We start from the raw sequence: 25,660 nt of genomic DNA, 5'->3' as shown, positions 1-25,660 counted from the left end.
TCATTTACTTATGTGGTTAATCTAGTGCAGTGGGTCCATGTCTTTCAGCCATCATTAGTCAGAAAACTGTTTGCTTTCTAGATTGCACTGTGAAACTGCACTTAACCTGAGAAGTTACTCCTGATGAAAATGATTGTGAAACAGAGAGCCCCGTCGAGCTGTGCTTAATAATAATAATAATAATTTTATTTTTGTATACCGCAATACCACAAACAGTTCAGAGCGGTTTACAGTGTAAGAGACTGTACATATACAGCGATGGTACAATGTAAGGGAATGTACAATGCAGTTGAGAGCAAGTTACAATGCAGGGGACTGTACATAGTTTAGCATAGGTATTAATACAGCGGAAGACAAAGCAGAATTACGGTGCAGGAGTCTGTACATCTACAGCAGCGATATTTATACAGTAAAAATACTGTTTGAGAGAATTAAAGAGTAAGATAGAGGTGGTAGGGTTTGGTTATTTGGGGGGAGCGGTTCGAGAAATTTATCATAGAGGTAAGATTTGAGGGATTTCCTGAAGTAAGAGTAAGATGGGGCAGATGAGATGAGGGTGGTCAGGCAATCTGTCCATCTGCCAGCTTGGAATGAGAGAGTTCTATTAAAAAATCTTTTGTAGGTGCATCCTTTTGGGGATGGGTAAGCAAACAGATAGGCATTGCGCGTTCGATTGGTGCCTGGGAATGCAAAGTGTGAGACAGATATATCGGGGACAAGCCAGTTAAGGTTTTGAAGCAGAGGCAGGCGAATTTGAAGATGACTCTCGCTTCTATTGGCAACCAGTGAAGTTTTCTGTAGTAAGGGCTGATGTGGTCTGATTTTTTGAGGCCATAGATTAGGCGGACAGCAGTGTTTTGAATGAGTCTTAGACGTTTGATGGTTTTCTTGTAGGAGCCCAAATATATAATATTACAGTAATCCAGGGTGTTTAAGATTAGGGATTGGACCAGCAGTCTGAAGGAGAGGAAGTCGAAGTAGTGTTTGATGGTGCGGAGTTTCTAGAGGGTATGAAAACATTTTTTGACCTGGGCATTGGTGTGATCTTCGAAGGTCAGGCATCGGTCTAGGATGACTCCAAGGATTTTGATGGTGGGATTAATAGGGTAAGTTAGACCATTGAGTTGTAGGGTGGTGGCCGTTAATTTCTGGTTGGGACTTACAAGGAAGAGTTTAGTGTCTTCTGGATTTAGTTTCAGTTTGAACCGAGTTGTCCAGTGTTCGACCATGGTGAGTACTGATGAGATGTGCTGTTCTGTTTCTTGTGATAATGAGGAGATGGGGATGACAATTGTAATGTCATCTGCATAAATGTAGGATTTCAGTTTTTGGTCTGACAACATGTGACCCAGTGATGCCATGTAGATATTGAATAGAGAAGGTGATAGGGGGGAGCCTTGTGGGACTCCACAGGGGTTGGACCAGGTATGGGAGTAGGCTCCCTCAGTGTGTACTTGGTAGGTGCGGTTTTTTAGGAAGCCTGTGAGCCAGGTTAGTACCTGTCCCGAAGTGCCTATAAAATCAAGGCAACTAAGCAGAATGTCATGGTCTACCAGGTCAAAGGCACTACTGAGGTCAAACTGGAGTAACAGAGCGTTGTTTCCCTGGGAGAATAGTTGGAGGAGGTAGTCAGTTAGCGATGCTATGACGGTTTCCGTGCTGTAGTTAGTGCGGAATCCAGACTGGGAGTCATGCAGGATGTTGAATTTTTCGAGGTGTGACATGAGGTCCTGGTTGACAAGGCCTTCCATAATTTTGAGGAAGAATGGTATGTTGGCAATGGGTCTGTAGTTGGTGGCTGTGGAGAGTGGTTCTTTGGGGTTTTTGATAGTTGTGGATATGAGGATGTGGCCGAGTTCCAGCGGGAAGTAGCCGGTGGATAGGCAGAGAGTGACCCAGTTGAAGAGCTCCACTTTGAAGGAGGGGGGGAGCTATTTTCATAATAGAGGGTGGGCAGTTATCTAGTAGGCAGCTGGATTTGGAGTATTTGGAGTATAGCTCTAGAAATAGGTTCCAGTCTAGGTTTTTAAAGTCATGTCGGCGGTAGTACCTTCTTTGTTTGGGGGGGGGACAGATGGATTAATGGGCTGGTGTTTGTTGTGGCGAGAGAGCTTTTAAGTTAAGAATTTTATTGGTGAAGTAGTTGGCTAGGTTTGTTGAGGAGGGTGGAAGATCTGTGGGGGAGCTTTTATAAGAGTTGATGTCAAATAAGGAGTTGACTAGTTTGAAGAGTTTATTGCTGTTCAGGGATGGGGTGTTGATTGATTGGGCGTAGTATTTAGAGCGTTTCTCTTTGATCGTTCTTTTATATTCAGTAACTTTTTTTCGCCAGGAGTGTCTGTCAGTGTCTGTGCCGGATTTGCACCAAATTCTTTCTAGCTTGCGCACTTCTCGTTTCAGAGCTAGAAGGCTGGCGTCAAACCAGTTGGCAGATGAGCGGTGTTTTTTCTTGCAGGGTTTCAGTGGAGCCAAGTCATTTAGAGTCTGGATGCTGAAGTTATTCCAACCTGGGATAAAGTTGGGGTTTGGGTCTGTGTTGGGTGTTGGGTTGTAATGGGACCAGAATTCTTCAGGGTTTAGTTGACCTCTAGTCCATATTGGTTTTTCTTTGTGGGTAGTTCTTGGCGGCTTTTTGATTTGTTTTTTGAGACAGTGTAAGTTAAAGTTGCATCGGAGGTGGTCTAACCAAGGGGTGGAGTCCAGATTTCGTCTTTAAAGCTTATGCTGGGGGAGGCAGGGATATTGGGGAGAAATGAGATCAAGTCTAAGTGATGTCCTTTAGTATGTGTTTTGGTTGGGGGTGGTTTAGAGAATCCCAGGGATGTTAGGAAGGAGAAAAGATCAGAGACGTTAGAATTTTCTGTCTGCTCCAGGTGTAGATTTACGTCGCCGGCGAGGAGGGTGTGGGTGCCAGCGGTGGAATTTGCGAGGAGGAATTCGTATAGATCTTCTTTAGCTTGGTTTCATTTGTTAGGGGGGGTATAAAATATTGTAGTAGTCAGGTTATCTTTACAATCTGCTTTGGATAGTTTGCAGGAGAGGATTTTCAGGTCTTTGGTCATTTTGGAGTCTAGAGTTTGGAATTGGAAGTGATCTCTGAGGATTATAGCTAGGCCACCTCCTCTCCTGGTATGTCGTGATAGTGGTATGATTTTGTAGTTTATAGGAAGTAGGTCTCCAATGATGGTATCCTGATCGGAAATTAGCCATGTTTCGGTTAAGAGAAGAATGTCGAGGTGGGTTTCTTCTAGCCAGTCTTTAATCAGTTGGGCTTTGTTTCTAGCTGAACGAATGTTCAGGTAGGCACCAATGATTGTGTAGTGTTCTGGGGGAGTTATGGGGTGTGTGGTTGGTAGGCTTTTTAGGAGTCGGTTTCTTTTGTGTGATGGTCTAGGGAAGTGTCGGGCAGTATTGACCACAGAGATTGGGAAGGGGCCTGATTCCTTGTAGTCATGGAGGATACGGGAGGGTAGAGGTGGTTTGCCTAGTTTGGTGATTCTGTTCAAGGTGAGGTAGGTGGGGATGGGTTCGAATGCTAAGGCTCTGAGGATCCATTGCCTTGAGCTGAGAAGATAGAGGAGGAGGAGGGCTAGTAGTTTTCTTGTGAAGTTGGACATGCTGTTCCATGTTGAATTGGTGAGAGAGCAGGATGAGAGGTGGGAAGGTTTAGGGAGGTGGCGGAGGCTGGTTGAGAGGATTGGGGAAGATGTGACTGGCTAGGTTGTGGAATAGCCTGGAGGTAGAAGATCAGGTATACAGGAGCTTGAATTGACTTGGAAGAGGAAAGTATTGGCGAGTGTTGAGTTGGTCAGATGAGGTAGAGTATGTGGTGTCCAGGTTGGCTTGTAGCATGCAGTTGGTAGGGCATGCAAGAGGGTTGGGTCATGCAAATACTTGGTAGATGGGTCAGTCTAGGCTGTTGGTAAAGTCATGCAAGAGGATGAAGTCATGCAAATACTTAGCTGTTGAGTTTGTCTGGGTTGCTGGTGGAATATTCTGGTCACGGTTAAGTGTTTGAAGTTAGTTGTCTGCAGGAGGCTCCTTGTTTGCTGGGAAGTCTTGAAGGATCGGTTTTGGCGGTTGGATTGGAGGAGATTTGGTGCTTCGCTCAGTCGCTTCGCAAAGGTTAGCCGGCGCGCCGAACGGCTGCGCGCCATTGAGTAGCCGCAGGTTTGAGTTCTCCCGGCAGGGCTGGGGGGGACGGAGCAAGCTCACACACCAGGCCCAGCAGTAAGAGCGGCATCGGTGCAGCGGCTGGGGCTCGAAATAGCAGGCAGCTGCCGAGCAAGGATCTCCCGGCAGGCAGGCAGGCTTGGGCCGCAGTGTGAAGGCAGCAATGGCTGCAAGATGGCTGCACGCCGCTGAGCAGCCGCAGGCTTGAGTTCTCCCGGCAGGGCTGAGGGGGCGGAACAAGCTCACACGCCCGGCCCAGCAGTAAGAACGGCGTCGGTGCGGCGGCTGGGGCTCGAAGTAGGCAGGCAGCTGCCGAGCAAGGATCTCCCGGCAGGCGGGCAGGCTTGGGCCGCAGCATGAAGGCAGCAATGGCTGCAAGATGGCTGCGCGCCGCTGATAAGTTACTGGTTATACTTCATATCTACAATCTATGAATTTTGAGTTGCAAAATTTAAATCGAGGACTCTATATATTGCACGTTGGTGACATTTTAGTTGACAGTAGAATAATACACCTTATATTCCATGAACAAGTCTACCATGACTTATCTGCAGCAAGGGTGTTATTCTCATGGGTAGTGTATATACTACTGCTACCACCATCATTAGCTCCAGTGCATAGGCTATAAATGGTCACCTTTTTATCCTGGGTAATGTACAGTGGTATGTATTCTTGCTTTTCTTTCCAACTATACTTCATTAAAGTGCCCCTTGTTTGATTTGATATACAGTAGATGTACCATGTTGCCTTCTTCTTGGTAGAAGTGGCAAAAAACAAAGCTCCTGTACTTTATCGGCTGAAGTACCCCTCCAACTAAAGCACTTTAAATTTTAAGTTTGTTGTAGAAGTAAGGGGAGGCAGAGGTAATATGGAACCTATTGCCCATGCATGTTAAACAGTTGGCTCCCTCCCCTCAAATGTATGGCTAATGCTACTGTATCATGGAATACCAAAAGTGCAACTTTTTTGTCTGCAGACTAAAGGTGCACTAGCGTTTTTAGCGCACGCATGAAATTACCGCGTGCTACATCATGCGGTACGCTTCTAGAATAACACCAGCTCAATGCTGGCATTAAGGTCTAGCACACGCGGCAATTTAGTGTGTGCTATTCCGCATGTTAAGGCCCTAACGCACCTTAGTAATAGGAGCCCTAAAATTCAACAAACATAAAGAAAACAGTTATAATTAACTCAGATTCATTTTTTTGTTATTTTCTTTGTTTTGCTTTGTTTTTGATAAGGGGTGCATCTCATGGAAAAATAGAAATAAGAAGGGTAAACAAGAAGACTGCAATAGTTCAATGGTTCCCAAAATTGCCCTGGAGGGTTCCCAACCAGTCAGTGTTCAGGGAATCCACAATGAATATTTATTGCTTGCAAATCTCTCTCATTAATATTCATTGTGGATTCCCTGAACACCTGACTGTCTGGAAAGCTCCCAGAACAGGTTTGGAAACCACTACGATAGTGAAAAGACAAAGAACCCAAACTGCAAGGATCTCCATTATCACGTACATTATTTAATGTTTACCTTTCATCACTAGGCTTGTGCCTAAGCAATTTGGATATAAGATTGTTTAGTTATGCTGACAATATTACAATAGTTATACCATGCAATGTGGCTCTATCTCAGATTACTACTCTAATTGAGACTGTAATAAAGAATAAACCTCCAATCTTGGGCATTCACAATGCATATGAAACTAAACGAGTCCAAAACAAAACTCCTTTGGCTCGGCCAAAAATTAGACCATCTACCTTCCTCCATCCCATTGTCCACCGGCCCCCCATTACAGCTCGAGTTCTCAAGCAAAGTTCTGGGTGTCACCTTAGACTCTTCTCTATCCTTCAACGAACATCTCCAATCCCTGGTGAAGAAATGCTTCTTCAGCCTTCACATGCTAAGGAAAGTCAGACCCTATTTTCACCAAAAACACTTCACAGACCTAGTACAATCCATCATCCTCTCCAGATTGGATTATTGCAATTCTATCTACCTCAGCCTAACCAAGAAAAGCCTCCACAGACTTCAGCGGATTCAGAACGCCGCAGCTAAGCTTGTTTTCGCGAAAAGCAAATTTGATCACGTCTCAACACTCCTGTCTAAGCTCCATTGGCTCCCAGTAATCCCCAGGATCCACTTCAAATGTGCGTGTCTGGCCTACAAGATCCTACATGGCATCCTTCCTGCCGTTATCCCTCTATCCTGGAACTCCCCAACCCCTACTTCCTCCAGATCCTCCCAAATTTTTAAACTATCCTTCCCTTCCATAAAAGGTATTTCCCATGTAGGCAAACTTGGGTCATCCCTCCCCTTTAGAATCACTGAGATCTTGAATAACCTCACCTCCCCTCTCCGAACCTCAAGCTCCCTCCAACTCTTCCGCAAACACCTAAAAACCTGGCTATTCTCAAAACTGTAACACTTCCCCCCTCTTAGGCCTCTCACCTTCCCCCTTTACACCTAACTCTTTAATCTCTCCACTGTAGTTCCTCTCTCATCTTTCTTCCTGTAAACCGTGCCGAGCTCCGCATTCGTGGAGATGGTGCGGTATATAAACCCAAGGTTTAGTTTAGTTTAGTTTAGTAATGGAAAGGATGAAAGAATCTTTGAATGCAACAATTCAAACTTAAGCTCAATTCTGATAAAATAAAGTTCTTCATAGCATTACCTATTAATATCGCTCCTGAACCTTCTATTAACATACAGTCTACACCTTATACAATTCATTCAATGATTAAAATATTAGGAATTGTATTAGATCAACATCTTACTATGAAAACTCAAATCGACTCTGTAGTACGCAAAAGTTATTTTATTCTATGGAAATTACGAACAATCAAACCTTATTTTGAATTTTCTGCCTTCAAATTATTGGTCCAATCATTACTGTTGAGTTTCCTTGACTACTGTAACATTGTCTATTTATCAATTACCAAGAAAGAATTATCTAGACTATCACTGATACAGAATAAGAACATAAGCAATGCCTCCACTGGGTCAGACCTGAGGTCCATTGTGCCCAGCAGTCCACTCTCGCGGCGGCCCAACAAGTCCAGAACCTGTGCAGTAATCCTCTATCTATACCCCTCTCCCTTTTTCCAGCAGGAAATTGTCCAATCCTTTCTTGAACCCCAGTACCATACGCTGCCTATTACGCCCTCTGGAAGCGCATTCCAGGTGTCCACCACACGCTGGGTAAAGAAAAACTTCCTAACATTCGTTTTGAATCTGTCCCCTTTTAACTTTTCCGAATGCCCTCTTGTTCTTTTATGCTTTGAAAGTTTGAAGAATCTGTCCCTCTCTTGTAAGTGTCTATCATGTCTCCTCTGAGTCTCTGCTTTTCCAGGGAGAAGAGCCCCAGTTTCTCCAACCTTTCAGTGTATGAATGGTTTTCCATGCCCTTAATCATTCATGTTGCTTTCCTCTGGACCCTCTCAAGTATTGCCATATCCTTCTTAAGGTACAGTGACCAATACTGGACACAGTACTCCAGGTATGGGCGCACCACTGCCTGATACAACGGCAGGATGACTTCCTTCGTTCTTGTTGTAATACCCTTCTTGATAGTACCCAACATTCTGTTCGCTTTCTTTGAGGCTGCCGTGCGTTGCGCCGCTAGTTTCATTGTTGTATCCACCAACACTCCCAAGTCCTTTTCGAGGTTACTTTCCCCCAGAGCCAACCCCCCCATTTTGTAGCTGAACATCCAGTTCTTTTTCCCTATATGCATGACCTTGCATTTCTCTATATTGAAGTTCATCTGCCATTTATTCGCCCACTCCTCCAATGTTGTCAGGTCTCTTTGCATTTCTTCACATTCCCCTATAGTTTTAACCCTGCTACAGAGTTTAGTGTCATCTGCAAACTTTATAACTTTGCACTTTGTCCCCACTTCCAGGTCATTTATAAACACATTGAACAGCAGCGGCCCAAGCACAGACCCCTGTAGGACACCGCTCGTTACCCTTCTCCAGCCCGAGTAGTGGCCCTTCACTGCAACCCTCTGCTTTCTGCCTGCCTGCTCCTCCACAGTTCCTTAAGTAGCTGCTCATGAGGTATCTTGTCAAAGGCTTTTTGGAAGTCGAGATATATGATGTCAATGGGGTCCCCTTTGTCCATCTGGCTGTTTATCCCTTCAAAGAAGTGTAGTAAGTTTGTTTGGCATGATCTTCCTTTGCAGAAGCCATGTTGGCTCACTTTCATTAGCCCATTTCTTTCTATATGCTCACAGATACTGTCTTATCATTGTTTCTACCATCTTGCCTGGCACTGTAGTTTCCTGGATCTCCTCTTGATCCCTTTTTGAAGATAGGTGTGACACTTGCTATTTTCCAATCTTCCGGGATCACCCCTGTTGCCAAAGACAGTTTGCAAACTCTTTGGAGTATTTCTGCTATTTCGGTTTTCAGTTCCTTTAATACCCTTGGGTGGATCCCGTCCGGGCCCGGGGACTTGTCGGTTTTCAATCTGTCTATCTGCCGGAGTACATCTTTGAGGCTTACTTCTAATGTCGAAAGCCTTTTCTCTGGGTCTCCATTAAAAATTTTTTCAGATTCCGGAATATTGGATGTGTCCTCGCCTGTGAAGACTGACGAGAAGAACATGTTTAATCTGTCAGCCACCTCCTTTTCCCCTTATCGCTCCTTTTATGTCTCCATCATCTAACGGTCCCACTGCTTCCCTCGCTGGTTGCTTCCCTTTAATATATCTAAAGAAAGATTTGAAATTTCGTGTTTCCTTGGCCAGTCTCTCTTCGTGTTCTCTTTTTGCTTTCCTGACCACTCGGTGACAGCAGTTAGACTGATCTATGGATTGAAGAACTATGATCATGTTGTGTTATTTTAAGTTCTTGTAAACCGTGTCGAGCTCCATTCTCATGGAGATGATCCGGTATATAAACTTAAGGTTTAGATTAGATTAGATTAGATTATTTTACTGCGAGCTGCATTGGTTACCTGTGGAGGCTCGGGTATTTTTTAAGCTGGGCTGTTTTTGTTATAAGGCTCTTTATGATGCAGCCCCTACTTACCTGGTTAACAGCTTCTCCATAGCTACTCACAAATATAGCAGAAAAACCCATGCCTTGTTCAATTTCCCTCCTGTAAAGGACTTTAAAAGCAAGAAATTTCTTAACCATTCTCTAGCATCTCAGGCTGCCTCACACAAAAAAGAATTTCGATCCTTACTGCTTACAGCTGTTTCCTATAAACATTTCAGAAAACAGCTAAAGACCTATCTTATCTAAATATTTAACTACCTGATTCATTTAATTCTTAATATTGTTCAATGTTTTTAACTTTTTGTAAACCATTTAGAACTTTTTGGTAATGCGGTCTATAAGCATAATGTTATGTTATGTTACTAGAATGGACATATTTAGATTTATGAGACTCATGGGGCAGAGACTCCAAGAGAAACTCTGCATGTTCAGAAAAATTGAAGATTGCCACTGACTTTTGTGTCTGATTCATTGTGCTTGATGTAGAATCTAACTTCTACAGTTGTTAAACATGGATCCTTATTCATTGACTTATTAAATTCAAAGAGCAAAAAGCTTATAATGAGAACACCTCTATCAAATCTGATCCATTTTATAACAGCTACTTACCTTCCCACACTGTTTACACTTCCCTTCTTGTCTTCTTCTGTGCACCCAATGATGTCGCACAAAATTCTGTTAAGCAAGACAAAAAAAATGTCTGACCTATGAAATAAAAATGGTACAGTACTCGCTCACTGTATGTTTACAAAACTAAATTTAAAATATATTATGAATCCTATTTCTAATGGAATTATTAAATTAGTCATTATACAATCTATTGCTGGCTTTTACAAAGCTGCAGTAGAGATTTCTACAGTAGACCAGCAAGGTAAATGCTCCGACGCTCATAGAATTCATATGAGCATCTGAGCATTTACTTCATTGGCCTGTGGTAGAAACCTCTACCACAGTTTTATAAGAGGAGCCTTATATTCTTTATACTGCGCCAAATTATGTTATACTGTACCATCACAAAAACAGTTTAAAATGAATTCAATTCGCCTCAACAAATTAAATTGCATTTTATTTTCAAAACTATAAATATAATGAGTTGTGTTCCTCTAAGATACACAGTGAAGAAGCTGTTTTGCTTAAAGTTTGTAGAATTGCTGCCCTTTGAAGTTCAAAATAAACTTTAGAAGGCCTAAGTCATATCTGGAGGAGAGAAATATGTCAGCAGTCCATGAGTCGTAGAGATCATTATTTATATAAAAGAGCCTCCAATAATGGACACAGGGTTTACATTTATATCCAGATAGAAACTATTTTACTTATTTAAAAAAAAGGCAGACATGGAAGTATTTACACTGTATAAACAAATACAGCAATAGATCAATCATCTTGCAAGTGGTGATTTTTTTTATTTTTTTTTTTACCATAAACCAAGGAAAAATTTCTTAGACTAAGGAAAGGTACTCCACTCAAAGGGTTATGAGTTATAAAGCTCTATGCCAACAGACAGAAATTTTCAAATTCCCTTTTAACTGCAAACTATATAGATGGTAATGCAAACTGTCAAACACATCTTCTTTGCAAGTATGACTGGGTTTACTTGCAAGGAAACTCTCCTGCCGATGCAGAAAAGGGTTCTCCTTGGCTAATGATCCTTGTAGCACCCACTGAGAATCCTATACTAATGCATTACAAATAACTCATTAGTATTCTAATGAGCTCTCCTTGTGATGCACAGCAAGGCAATTCATTGTTTCCCATGTAAATTTTAATGGCAGGGTCTGAGTTGTGGTAGCCTAACTTTCCTATCAGTTCCTGAGCACTGATTTGTTCAGGCACTGACAGGAAAGTAAGGCAACAGCAAACCCTGCAGTTAAAGTCAGGGCACAATGCCCCATTTTAAAAAAAAAATCTAATGGGACCCCCACCCACTGACAACCCCAGGACCTCCCTACCAACTATCTTGGGACTTCCTGCACCTCAGAGGATTGGCAGGAGGGATACCCATTCCCTCCTGCCCCTGGGGCCCACTTCACAACTCCCCTCCCACCCAGGAAATCCCTGATGATCTTGTGAATTGGGGGATCAGAACCCACCCCCCCTCCCAATTCAAAGGCACTCCCTGCGGGACCCATGACACCCCCAGTACCTTTAGTAGAAAACTTTGGCAGAAGGGATACCAGTAGGCTCACCTTTTCAAAATAGCAGGCCTTCCCCTTCCCGGTGCATCCTGGGATGCATTGGGAGGGGCTTAAGGTCCTGATTGGCTCATATGCCTAAGGCACCTCCCCCGGGGAGGTACAAGGGATGGGGGAGGGGGCATGGCAGGAGATAGTGGGCATCCCTTCTTCCGTTCTTTATTTTAAAGTTACCTTGGGGGGGTGGTAGAGGTGTCGCAGCAGTAGGGTATGTGCATCCTTCCTGCTATTCTTCATTTTAAAGGTTTTGGAGTTGTGGGGTTTGATGGGGGGGGGGGGGTCAGGGGATCTGCGGGAGTGGGAGGGAGAAATCAGGAGCTCGCCGAGCTGACTGTGGCAGGGGAATCCCTGAAAAGCTGAGCTGGCTTTGGATGGGCAGCTTCGGGGAATCCTGTCAGTTCAGCTGATCCAGGCTCCTCCTGCCTCAATCAGCTCAACCGGCAGGAAGAGCAGCAGCAGTGGGCATGATTTTTCTTTTTTGGACAGGAGGGAGAGAGGAGCTGTGCCTAGCGATTGCTCTTCTGAGCAAACACCAGGCATAGTTCCTTCCCCACTTTTACAGACGATTCTCCGCACAAATAGAATGCATATACAGTATTGTAATTTGCTGGAGACAGTGGATTTATTCTAAGGAGGAGTAGCATGACTACCAGGAATATTCCTTCAACCAAAGATAAGTGCTACTTTATTATTTGTTGTAAATCAGTGATAGAAGAAACTATGTAGCATCAATGTAGCAGGCAATTGTTGCAATCACTGCATGTGAAGGAACCTTGGTGTTGCTGTGATGGTTCCACTGTATATTGGTCCCTGGATTGGTTTAATCCTTTCATGACCAATATGTTGGAGCACTCTCTATATAACTCTCTATATAACATAAATAACAATGACATAAATCTTTATTTATACACCGCATTAGCCTTTCGGTTCAAGGCGGCTTACAGGATAAAAACAGAGAAGAAACATCAAGTTTCAACATTTGAAGGAATATTATAAATTATGCAGAACATATATAACAATTGGCAGGAATATAACTGAGGTATATAGAAGGGGAAATAATAAGTAGGAATGATCTGGTCTTAGGTCTACAATGTGAATGGGAGTTAATTTAAACTGGGTCATTCTGTCTGGGGAAGAGGAGCGTTTTTAGGAGCTTTCTGAAATGTATGCAATAGGTAGAAGATCAGACCAGTTGACTCCATTCCGGATCTTTGGAAGCTGCTTGGTAGGGTAAGAGCTTAGTGATGAATCTCTCTTAAGGGTAAAACCTTTGAGGGGAAGGCAAAGAACAACTGAGGTAGAGTGGATTGTCCAAGTCTGGAAAATGAGAATTGATAGGTAAGATAGTTGGGCAGTAGACTATTAAGAGCTTTTATAAAAGAGGCAACTGAATTTGAAAAGTACTCGGTTCTCAATTTTCAGGCAATGAAGTTTATTATAGAAAGGTGTTAGTGATCTAATTTTTTCAAGTTAATATGAGCCTTACAGTGGTGTTTTCAATAATGCTTAGTTTCTCAAAATGTTTGTGTAATCCTGCTATGTAGATGATGTGGCAATAATCTAAAATACTTAGGAGTAGTGATTGAACTAGGAGAATGAAAGGTGCCTGGTTGAAGTATTTCCTGATGGATCTGAGTTTCCAAAGTGTGTAGAATCTTTTGTGTATGACATGGTTGATTTGAGCAGACATGGACAGTTGTCAATATAAATGTACATACAGGATTTTGATAATGGGTGAGATAGGAAAGATGATTCCCCTTAAGGTTATGGAATGTATCGGACAGCTGGAGGCTGTGGCTAAAAAGAATTTTGTTTTATTTGTATTTAGCTTTAGTTTAAAGTAGGACATCCAATTTCTATTGTAGAGAGGATGGGGTCTAGTCTGTGTATTTCAGCGGGAGTCAAACTAGTGACAGGGAGAACAATTGTGATGTCATCAGCATAATTGTAATGGGAGACATTTAGACTACTGAGTTGGTCTCCTAAGGAAGCAAGGTAGACAATGAAGAGTAAGGGCGACAATGAGGAGCCTTGAGGGACACCACAGTCGTTATTCCATGTTGAAGATAGTGTGTCCCCAATCTTGACTTGATAGCTATGAAATTTTAGTACATTTCCAGATAGACTGAAGGCATCTAGGCATAAGAACATAAGAATTGTCGCTGCTGGGTCAGACCAGTGGTCCATCGTGCCCAGCAGTCCACTCATACGGTGGCCCTTAGGTCAAAGACGAGTGCCCTGATTCTAGCCTTACCTGCATATGTTCTGGTTCAGCAGGAACTTGTCTAACTTTGTCTTGAATCCCTGGAGGGTGTTTTCCCCTTTAACAGCCTCCAGATGAGCGTTCCAGTTTTCTACCACTCTATGGGTGAAGAAGAACTTTTTTACGTTTGTACAGAATCTATCCCCTTTTAACTTTAGAGAGTGCCCTCTTGTTCTCTCTACCTTGGAGAAGGTGAAAAACCTGTCTTTATCTACTGAGTCTATTCCCTTCATTATCTTGAATGTTTCGATAATGTCCCCTCTGTCTCCTCTTTTCAAGGGATAAGAGGCCCAGTTTCTTGAATCTCTCACTGAACGGCAACTCCTCCAGTCCCTTAATCATTTTAGTCGCTCTTCTTTGGACCCTTTTGAGTAGTACCTTGTCCTTCTTCATGTGCGGCTACCAGTGCTGGATGCAATATTCCAGGTGGGGGCGTACCATGGCCCGGTACAGCGGCATGATAACCTTCTCTGATATGTTCATCCTTTTCGCTGCCACCGCACATTGCGCAGACAGCTTCATTGACTTGTCAACCAGTACTCCCACTTCTCTTTCCTGTGGGGTCTCTCCAAGTACTGCACCGGCCATCCTGTATTCATGTATAAGATTTTTGTTACCGACATAGTAACAGGTCATGATCAAAAGGTCAAATTGGAGAATGAGAGCATTTTGATCCTTGCTAAGTATTTTGTATATGTCGTTGATAAGTAAGGCAATAACAGTTTGTGTACTAAATGATTGCCTAAAGCCTGATTGGGAGTCATGAAGTAATTGAAAATGATCCAGATGATTCATTAATTGAATTTGCACTACACCCTCCATTAGTTTTATGAAAAGAGGGATAAGAGCAATTGGTCTGAAATTATTAGGCTGCAAAATTGTCTTTTTTGGTCTTTAACGATGGTGTGGATAATGATATGCCATCTATCTGTAGGAAATATTGCTTTATCTAGCGTGTCAGTTAGGCAGAAGTAAAGATCTGCCATGAACTTATTTGATGCTTTGGACATAAGAGCTGGTCAATCGGTGTGTATGTTTGAACTTATTTTATAAATAAATAAATAATTAAATTAAGTCCAGATAGGATGGGTAAAAGAACTCCAGGTCATGCTGGCTCAAGATGCAGGAATTCTAGAGTTCAGTATATTGATAAGGTAAAACTTTCAGCATATGCTGATGACATATTACCATTTCTCAGTCCTTTCCCTGCCAGGCTCTGCGCCTAGCCTCCTCACTCGCTGCCCGGCTCTGCACCCAGTCCCCCTCCCTCCCTGTCTGGCTCTCTACCCTGTCCCTCCTCCCTCCCTGCCAGTTCTCACCGCAGCCATTCAGCGAGCAGCTCAGCTCCAGGCAGGAACGCGAAAGCTCGCTCATACCCGGTACACCGCTGGGCCGTGAGAACTCGAGGTGGCCATTCAAGGAGGGGCTCAGCACAGGGCAGGAGTGCAGAAAGCTTATTCCTGGCCAGTACACTGTTGGGCCACCAGGGATTCAAAAAGGAACACAGGGGAGGGAAGTAAAAAAAAAATTGACAAAGTTGGCTGGGACAGGAGACGGGAGGGATCTCTTCTTTCCTGGCCCACCCCACCAGGTCATACAGCAGGCCCGACAGAGGCCTGCAAAAAGTCTGGGAGGGGGGGGGGTGGGCGCTGACTTAAATATAAGCCGAGACCCCCATTTTTGGGCCTTTGTGGCCCAAAAATCTCTGCTTATATTCGAGTATATATGGTACTATATACTATACCTGAATCAATTCAACATATAATTCACACCACTGAGTTATATTAGTATGTATCCAGATATAAACTTAATACAATGAAATCTTAGATTAAGCCATTAAATTGTCCTGAGATTGGCCTCGGATAGAATTCTCCCGGAGCAGAACCATGCTCACGTCATGGTGCTTCCTAAACCGGGCAAGGATCCCACACTGGTGGGCTCTTATAGACCCATATCCTTGCTTAACCAAGACATGAAACTTCTTACGGCTATTTTGGCTAAGCGTCTGGCTCAGGTTGTCCCTTTGCTTGTACACCCTAACCAGGTGGGTTTTGTGCCTGGTCGTTTTTCCTCGGCTAACATTCTCAAGGCACTGGTGGCTCTGAGGGAGGGCAGAGGACGCCCTGGGGACGATTTACTGGCTAGTTTAGACGCCGAAAAAGCCTTTGATAAGGTTGTTTGGACTTACATTTTCTGGGTCTTGCGGCGCTTTGACATTACCGGCTCATTCCTTGACTGGGTGGTCCGTTTATATACGGCTCCTACCGCTCAGCTCCTTATTAATCATCAGCGCACGGCTCCTTTTCCTTTGCGGAGAGGGACCTGGCAGGGGTGTCCTTTGTTGCCGTTGTTATTTATCCTTTCGCTTGAACCGCTGGCGGCTAAGATCCGAGACGCCCCGGGAATAGAGGGCATCCAAGTGGGGGCAGAGCTCTGTAAGATCACCATGTTTGCGGATGATATGCTGCTCTTTGTCGGCAATGCCCAGGTTTCTATATTTGCATAACTTCCTTTATTGACTCTTTTGGGGCTTTTTCCGGACTGTGTATTAATTTCTGCAAGTCTGAGGCGCTCCCTGTCACTTCGCCTTGTGCATCGTGAGCTCTGCCCACTTTCCCTTTTAGATGGGCGGTGGGGGAGCTTAAATACCTAGGGATCTTCCTTAGCGCTGACTGGACCGTGGTTTATCGGAGCAACATTGTGAATCACCTTGCTCAGCTTCGGGATGCTTGTCATCGATGGGGGGACCTCCCTTTGTCGCTCTTTGGTCATATTGCCTTAGTGAAAATGGTTCTGTTGCCCAAGATTCTTTATCCTTTACAGATGATTCCTCTGTGGCTGCGGGTGATGGAGGAGAGGGCCTACAGGTCCTTTGTTGGTTCTTTTATCTGGCGGAGCCGGAGGGCTCGCGTTGGGTTCTGGAGACTCACACAGAGCAGAGACCGAGGCGGTTTAGCACTTCCGGATCTCCGGTTATATAATGTAGCGGCCCTGATGTGCTGGGTGCATGAACTTTACATGCTAGGTTATCGATTTGCCCCTCCGGGCCTGTTTGAATCTTGGCTGGCTCTGCACAGCGCGCTGGCTTGCCTTGACGTCCCTCGGTGGCGGTGCCCCAGGATGGGCTGTAATTCTCTTTGGGTGGATCCGCTGCAGCGTGCGCTGCTCTGGTGGCGCCGCTGGATGGGGGGGAACGCGGGACCACTGGGCTTTTCAATTTGTTCAGGGTAACCCCGCGTTCCCGCCGGGTGTTGGTAGAGCGCGTGGCCTGGAGGCTAGTTTTGGCACTTGTTTCTGTTTGGGGCACGTTAACTCTTCGTCATCCGCGGATGGGACTTTCCCTCCCCTTGCTGACCTCCGCCGTCACTGGTCTCTCCCTGATATGCCTTTCTTTGCTTATTTACAGCTGCGTCACTTTTATGAGGCCTCACGGAGGTGCGCCCCAACTGGCTATCGTTTCCTGAAGGTTGACCACATCTTTCTCTCTCTCCCTGCCTCTTTGAATTCTCTCTCCATTTGGTATAGGATGGCCCGGGCAGAGCGACCGGACGCTCGGCTCCTTGGTTTAGCTTCTCAATGGACTGAGGAGCTTGGGGAGCCGGTCGGGGTTGAGATGTTGGTGGCTCCCCAACATCTCAACATCCTCTAGCATCCCCAGAGGGGCTCGGAGTGTCTCCCTGCAGGAAATACAATTCAAAATACTACACCGCACATATTTCACTAGGGTGCGGGGCCGGAGGGCGGGCTTTTGGGGATCAGATATATGTGTTAAATGTCAGCGTATGCATGGCACCCTTGTACACATGTTACTAGAATGTCCGCAGCTGGAGACTTACTGGAATGGGGTGTTGGATTTCTTGGCTTGGGTTGTGCAATGCCTTTTCAGTGGTCCTATTTACTTATTCTACTGGGGTGCGAGGGGGAGGTGTTAGACCAGGGCCTAAATTCGGAACACTGGCGCTTTTTGTACACTGCTCTGTTGGTGGCCAAGCGCGGTGTGCTCCGCCTTTGGATGGATGTCAGTGCGCCTGAGGTGCTAGGATGGAAGCGCTCCTTACTCGAAGTGGCTCGATGGGAGCTTCGCTCTTGCCCGGAGCCGATGTCGGCGTCCCGGCGCCTGTATCGATCTCTATGGGATGCTACCATATTGGAGGTTGGCTCTCTGTGACTGGGTGTGTGCCTTGCCCTTATTTACTTTCACTGGACTGGGAGGGGGGGGCTGTCTGTTTCCTCGTTTGCTTGGATGGTTGCTGGTGTGTGAGTGTGTGGGTCGGCATGACTGGGGTATGGATGTTCTGGTATGTGAGATGGATGGATATTGGGGGTTTCTTTTCTTGTGTCTCTTTTGGGGGTTATGTTTATTGCAAAATGTTGAATTGCACTGTTTAGCATGACTGCACTCTGTGCTTCTTTTTTATGCAGACTGAGACGGGGTGGCTTTTGATTTGCCCTTTTCGGGGCCTCATGAGGTTTGTCTTCCCTTCCTTTGGGGGGGAGCTCCCCTGTTTGATATGCTGTTTTGCTCATTCCTTGCCATGTCTGTATTGTACTGTTTTCATTGGCTGTTCAGTGCTTTTCTGTTTAATAAAAATTATTTTAAAAAAAAAAGAGATGGGATTTCACTGGTCATCTAGCAAGATTAAATACTTGGGCATTTACTTTGGTCCAATGGTGGAAGAAACAGTTGATTATTGCATTATTCACTTGTGTGAATGTATAAATACGATGACAGCATGTTGGTCACCACTCAAGCTGTCATGATGGGGGCCATCTAAATAAATTAAGATGATGATAATGCCAGTAATCAATTATATACAAAGCAATGGGACCATACGGGATCCATCCCAGGATATTGAGGGAGCTCAGAGAGATTCGTCTCCTGGGGATTGGAGAAGAGAGGATGTGGTCCCTATTCACAAAAGTGGTCGCAGGGATGAAGCGGGAAACTACAGGCCAGTAAGCTTCATTTCAGCTATTGGAAAAATAATGGAAGTGTTGCTGAAAGGATAGTGAAATTCCTAGAATCTAATAGGTTACAGGATCCAAGGCAACATGGTTTTACTAAAATTAAATCATGCTAAATGAATCTGATTGAATTTTTTGATTGGGTAACCAGAGAATTGGATCAAGGACATACTGTATATGCTCGATTATAAGCCGAGATTTTTGGGCCAAAAAATGACCCATAAATGGGGGTCTCAGCTTAAATTCAGGTCAGCACCCACCCGCTACCTAACCTGGATCAATTATAGGCCTCCGCTGGGCCTGCTATAAGATCTGATGGTCCAGCACTGGGCCAGGACAGGAGAGATCCCTTCCATCTCCTGTCCCGGCCAACTGAGATGACTTTTGATTCCCTCTAGCCTTCCCCGCATACCTTTGAAATCGCTGGTGGTCCAGCGGTGGGCTGGACCAGAGGGATCCCTCCTGCCTCCTGTCCTAGTGACTGCATCAACTTTATAACTCCCTCCAGCCTCCCTCACGTATATTTGAAATCCCTGGTGATTGAGCAATGGGTCAGAGCAGGAACATTCTTCCCACGCTCTTACCCCATGCTAAGCCACTAGCAGAATGGCTGCAATGAGTTCATGTGATTCCTATGAAAACTCGCAGCAGCCATTCAGCAAGCAGATTAGCATGGGGCAGGAGTGCGGAAAGACTGCTTCTGCTCCAGCCCACCACTCGACCACCAGGGATTTCAAAGGTATGCAGCAGAGGCCTGCATGGCATTGGGAGGGAAGGAGAGAGAGTGGACAATGTACAGGGCAGGAACAGAGCCGGGACAGGGGACAGGGCAGGAAGGAAGGGGGAAGAGGGTGCAGAGCTTAGCTGGGAAGGCCATTTAAATATTAACTTCCTTTTCCCCCGGTTTATTTGAGTCAACCTTTTTTCCTCTTTTAGGGGGGGAAAATGCTACCTCAGTTTATATTCGGGTCGGCTTTTATTCGAATAAGCACAGTTACTTACCGTAACAAGTGTTATCCAGGGACAGCAGGCAGATATTCTCACATGTGGATAACATAGTATCATAGTAGATGATGGCAGATAAAGACTCGAATGGTCCATCCAGTCTGATTCAATTTAAATTTTTTAAATTTTTTCTTCTTAGCTATTTCTGGGCAAGAATCCAAAGCTCTATCCGGTACTGTGCTTGGGTTCCAACTGCCGAAATCTCCGTTAAAACCTACTCCATCCCATCTAAACCCTCCCATCCATTGAAGCCCTCTCCAGCCCATCCTCCCCCAAATGGCCATATACAGACACAGACCGTGCAAGTCTGCCCAGTACTGGCCTTAGTTCAATATTTAATATTATTTTCTGATTCTAGATCTTCTGTGTTCATCCCATGCTTCTTTGAACTCAGTCACCATTTTCCTCTCCACCACATCTCTCTGGAGCGCTTTCCAGGCATCCACCACCCTCTCCGTAAAGTAGAATTTCATAACATTGCTCTTGAATCTACCATCCCTCAACTTCAAATTATGTCCTCTGGTTTTCCCATTTTCCTTTCTCTGGAAAAGATTTTGTTCTACGTTAATACCCTTCAAGTATTTGAACGTCTGAATCATATCTTCCCTGTCCCTCCTTTCTTCTAGGGCAGTGGTCTCAAACATGCGGCCCGGGGGCCACATGCGGCCCGCCAGGTCCTATTTTGAGGCCCTCAGTATGTTTATCATAATCACAAAAGTAAAATAAAACAGTTTCTTGATCATATGTCTCTTTAGCTATAAATTACAATATTATTATTAAGACTTAACCAAAAGGAAAGATTTATAAACTATAAAGAGTTTTACCTCAAGCAAAATTGTCATTTCTTTAATAAGACATGAACTATTTTTTTCTGAGGCCCTCCAAGTATCTACATATCCAAAATGTGGCCCTGCAAAGGGTTTGAGTTTGAGACCACTGTTCTAGGGTATACATATTCAGGGTTTCCAGTCTCTCCTCACACGTCTTCTGGCACAAGCCTCCTATCATTTTCGTCGCCCTCCTCTGGACCGCTTCAAGTCTTCTTACATCCTTCGCCAGATATAGTCTCCACAACTGAACACAACACTCCAAGTGGGGCCTTACCAATGACCTGTATAGGGACATCAACACCTTCTTCTTTCTACTGGCTACGCCTCTCTTTATACAGCCCAGCATTCTTCTGACAGCAGCCACTGCCTTTTCGCACTGTTTTTTCACCTTTAGATCTTCAGACACTGTCACCCCAAGGTCCCTCTCCCCATCCGTGCATATCAGCTTCTCACCTCTCAGCATATACGGTTCCTTCCTATTATTAATCCCCAAATGCATTACTCTGCATTTCTTTGCATTGAATTTTAGTTGCCAGGCATTAGACCATTCCTCTAACTTTTGCAGATACTTTTTCATATTTTCCACTCCCTCTTTGGTATCTACTCTGTTACAAATCTTGGTATCATCTGCAAAAAGGCACACTTTTCCTTCTAACCCTTCAGCAATGTCACTCACAAACATATTTGAACAGGATCGCCCCAGCATCGAACCCTGAGGGACTCCACTACTCACCTTTCCTTCCTCCGAGCGACTTCCATTAACCACCACCCTCTGGCATCTGTCCGACAGCCAGTTTCTAACCCAGTTCACCACTTTGGGCCCTAACTTCAGCCCTTCAAGTTTGTTCAACAGCCTCCTATGAGGAACTGTATCAAAGGCTTTGCTGAAATCTAAGTAAATTACATCTAGCATATGTCCTCGATCCAGCTCTCTGGTCACCCAATCAAAAAATTCAATCAGGTTCGTTTGGCACGATTTACCTTTTATAAAGCCATGTTGCCTCAGATCCTGTAACCCATTATATTCAAGGAAGTATACTATCCTTTCTTTCCGCAAACTTCCATTATTTTTCCAACAACCGAAGTGAGGCTCACCGGCCTGTAGTTGCCTGCTTCATCCCTGTGACCACTTTTGTGAATAGGGACCACATCTACTCTCCTCCAATCCCCAGGAACCACTCCTGTCTCCAGAGATTTGTTGAACAAGTCTTTAATAGGACTCGCCAGAATCTCTCTGAGCTCCCTTAGTATCCTGGGATGTATCCCGTTTGGTCCCATCGCTTTGTCCATCTTCAGTTTTTCAAGTTGCTCATAAACACTCTCCTCTGTGAACAGTGCAGAATCTACTCCATTTTCTCATGTAACTTTTCCAGACAATCTCGGTCTTTCTCCAGGATTTTCTTCTGTAAACACAGAATAGAAGTATTTGTTTAGCACATTTGCTTTTTCCACATATTGGTTCCCAGCATCTTTCAGTTTAGCAATTTCTTTTTTATCTTCCTCCTTTCACTAATATATCTGAAAAAAATTTTGTCTCCCTTTTTTACATTTTCAGCCATTTGTTCTTCCGCTTGTGCTTTCGCCAGACATATCTCTCTCTTGGCTTCTTTTAGTTTCACCCTGTAGTTCTTTCTGCACTCCTCTTCTTGGGGTTTTTTAATATTTCACAAACGTCATCCATGGAGCCCCAATGCAGACAGCCTCGCAAACAGACTTGCTTGTAGAATTTTAGAAAGTTCGTGACTGCCGCACCGCGCGTGTACGAGTGCCTTCCTGCCCAACCTAAGGAGCGTCTCCTCAGTTCAGATAGCTAGCTAAGAAGCCAACCAGAGGAGGTGGGTGGTTTGTGAGAATATCTGCCTTCTGTCCCTGCATAACCCTGTTATGGTAACTGTGCTTTATCCCAGGACAAGCAGGAGGAATATTCTCACATGTGGGTGACCTCCAAGCTAACCATAACGGGATGGTGGGAGTGTTGGCAATTTAGGAGAATAAATTTTGTAAAACTGCCTGGCCAAAATGGCTATCCCATCTGGAAAAGGAATCCAGACAATAATGAGAAGTGAAGGTATGAACCGAGGACCAAGTAGCAGCTTTGCAGATTTCCTCAATTGGAGTAGATCTAAGGAAAGCTACTGACGCCGCCATGGCTCTGACATTATGGGCTGTGGCTCAGCTCTGTAGATGCAGTCCTGCCTGAGCTTAGCAGAAGAAATGCAAGCAGCTAACCAGTTGGAAATGGTGTGCTTGGAAATCGGATTTCCCAACTTGTTTGGATCAAAGGACACAAAAATTTGAGGAGCACATCTGTGTGGCTGAGTTTTTTGCAAGTAGAAAGCCAAAGCACGCTTACAGTCCAGAGTAAGAAGACCTGTTTCTCCAGGATGAGATTGAGGCTTTGGAAAAAATACTGGAAGTACACTGGATTGATTGAGATGAAATTCTGAAACCACTTTAGGTAAGAATTTAGGATGAGTACGGAGGACCACCTTGTCAAGATGGAATACTGTGAAAGGTGGGTCTGCAACTAAAGCTTGTAGCTCACTGACCCTGTGAGCAAACGTGAGAGCAATGAGAAAAATCACTTTCCAAGTGAGATATTTAAGATGAGCTGAAGCCATTGGTTCGAAAGGAGGCTTCATCAATTGAACAAGAACAACATTGAGATCCCAAACCACTGGAGGTGGTTTGAGAGTTGGTTTGACATTGAAAAGTCTTTCATAAATCTGGAAACCACAGGATGAGCAGAGAGGGGTTTCTCTTCGATAGGCTGATGAAAAGCAGCAATTGCACTGAGATGGACTCGAATTGATGTGGATTTGAGGCCAGATTGAGACAAATGCAACAGGTAATCCAAAATTGAAGGCAAGGAGGCAGATTGTGGCTCCTTGTGATGAATGGTGCACCAAGTAGAAAATCTAGTCCATTTCTAGTTGTAACATTGCCGAGTAGCAGGCTTCCTAGAAGCTTCTAGAATGTCCTGTACAGATTGAGAAAACTGTAGAGTAGCAGTTAAGTTGAGAGATACCAAGCTGTCATGTGTAGAGACTGCAGGTTGGGATGAAGCAAAGACCCCTGACTGTAAGCAGAGATGGAAAAATTGGTAGAAGAAATGGCTCCCTGCTGCTGAGTTGAAGTAGAAGGGAAAACCAAGGTTGCCTGGGCCATCGAGGAGCTATCGGAATCATGGTGGCATGGTCTTGTTTGAGTTTGACAAGAGTCTTGAGAATGAGAGGGAATGGAGGGAACACATACAGGAACTGATTTGTCCATTCCAGAAGAAAAGCATCTGCCTCGAGGTGGTGAGGACAGTAGATCTGGAGCAAAACAGAGGCAGTTTGTGGTTGTGGGGAGACGCAAAGAGGTCTATCTGAGTGGTTCCTCATTGAGAAAAAAATGTGATGTAGAGGCGACGAATTGAGTGCCCTTTCGTGAGGTTGAAGAAGATGACTCAATTTCTCTGCCAAACAGTTTTTCTCCCCTTGAATGTAGACTGCTTTCAGAAAGGTGTTGTGATTGCCCAGTTCCACACCTTTTGAGCTTCCTGACAAAGAGGGAGAGATCCTGTGCCTCCCTGCTTGTTGACGTAATACATGGCGACTTGATTGTCTGTCCGAATGAGGACGACTTGATCGTGGAGAAGATGTTGAAAAGCTTTGAGAGCATTGAAGATTGCTCTGATTTCCAACAGATTGATGTGAAAGCGACGATCCATGCTGGACCAATGGCCTTGAGTACGGAGACCATCGAGATGAGCCCCCCATGTGTAGGTCAAGAAATTTGTCATGAGGACCTTCTGATGAGAGGGTGTTTGAAACAGCAAGCCTCTGGAGAGATTGGAAGAGCATCCACCAGTGGAGAGACTGTCTCAAAGAAGGAGTCACTGTAATGTGTTGAGAGTGTGGGTCAAAAGCCTAAGCCCACTGATATGCCAGGGTCCACTGATGAATTCTGAGGTGAAGTTTGGCAAAAGGAGTCACGTGAACTGTAGAGGCCATGTGACCGAGGAGAACCATCATGTGTCTGGCTGATATTGAAGATAAGGAAGACACTTTCCGGCAAAGTTGAATGGGAGCATCTTGACGCTGTTGGTGAAGGAATGCTCTTAGTTGCACAGTATCCAGTACAGCTCCAATGAACTGCAAAGTCTGGGATTTGGGAAAGTTCATTTCAAAGCCCAAATTTTGGAGGAACCACGTAGTCCATTGGGTCGCTACAATAACACCATGAGATGTTGAATCTTTGATGAGCCAGTCATCCAGGTATGGAAACACCTGGATTCCATGATTGCGCAGAGCTGCTGCTACCACAACGAGGCACTTAATGAACACTCTGGGAGATGATGCCAGGCTGAATGGTAGCACCTGTATTGTATTGAAAATGAAGATTTTCCACCTGAAATCTGAGGAACTGGCGAAAGGCTGGATGAATAGGAATGTGATCTAGAGAACATTTGAGATCTAGAGAACATAACCAAGCATTCTGATTTGGAAGAGGATAAAGGGATGCCCAAGAGAACATGCAAAATTTTTCTTTGACAAGAAATTTGTTGACTGCTCTGAAGTCCAAGATCAGTCGCAGATCACCCGTCTTCTACAGCACTAGGAAGTAATGGGAGTAAAACCCCTGTTCTACTGTTTCAGAGGAACCTCCTTGATGGCACGGAAATGGAGCAGAGCCTGGGCTTCCTAGAGAAGAAGGGTGGTCTGCGATGGATTTGAAGGATACTCTCTTGGAGGTAGATCTGAAGGAATCTGGGTGAAATGAAGAGAATATCCTTCCCTGATGATTGAGAGGACCCAGAGGTCAGATGTGATTAGCTCCCATCATTGGTAAAAATGATGGAGACAACCTCCAATGGGTAAAGGAAAGGAAAGAAGCAGAACAATTGAGGTTATGCTCTGTGTGAGGCACCAAAACTACTGAGTAGGCTTGGGTCCAGCAGAAGGCTGAGATTTTTGTTGCATTTGTTGTTGCTGCTGTTGTTTCTTAGGGGGCGCCCTTGAATAAGGAGCTGTCCGCTAAGAAAACGCCGTTGGTAGGGTAGAAGAGGTCTTGCAGTCTTAGCAGTAGAAGGCTTAGGCTTTGGTCTAATGATGGAAGCAAACTATTTCTCATGTTCAGACAAGCATTTGGTAGTTGCCTCGATAGAGTCATCAAAGAGCTCATTGCCCTGACAAAGGAATATTGGCCATACGATCTTGAAGATGCGGGTCCATGTCTACAGTG

General features: G+C 44.6%; 1 protein-coding gene across 1 annotated transcript in view; it reads right to left on the bottom strand.

The window, feature by feature from the left end:
* DGKI (diacylglycerol kinase iota) overlaps nt 1–25,660 on the bottom strand; it is a 1,086,779-nt gene that overhangs the window by 861,090 nt on the left and 200,029 nt on the right. Inside the window, exon 6 of the mRNA XM_033957757.1 lies at nt 9,786–9,851. Coding sequence (XP_033813648.1) covers nt 9,786–9,851 — 66 coding nt within the window. The remainder of the gene's footprint in view (nt 1–9,785; nt 9,852–25,660) is intronic.

The sequence above is a fragment of the Geotrypetes seraphini genome, chromosome 9, assembly GCF_902459505.1.
Source record: "Geotrypetes seraphini chromosome 9, aGeoSer1.1, whole genome shotgun sequence".
NCBI lineage: Eukaryota > Metazoa > Chordata > Amphibia > Gymnophiona > Dermophiidae > Geotrypetes > Geotrypetes seraphini.
Note: the sequence above shows the minus strand (reverse complement) of the source record. Positions and strands in the feature narration are given on the sequence as shown.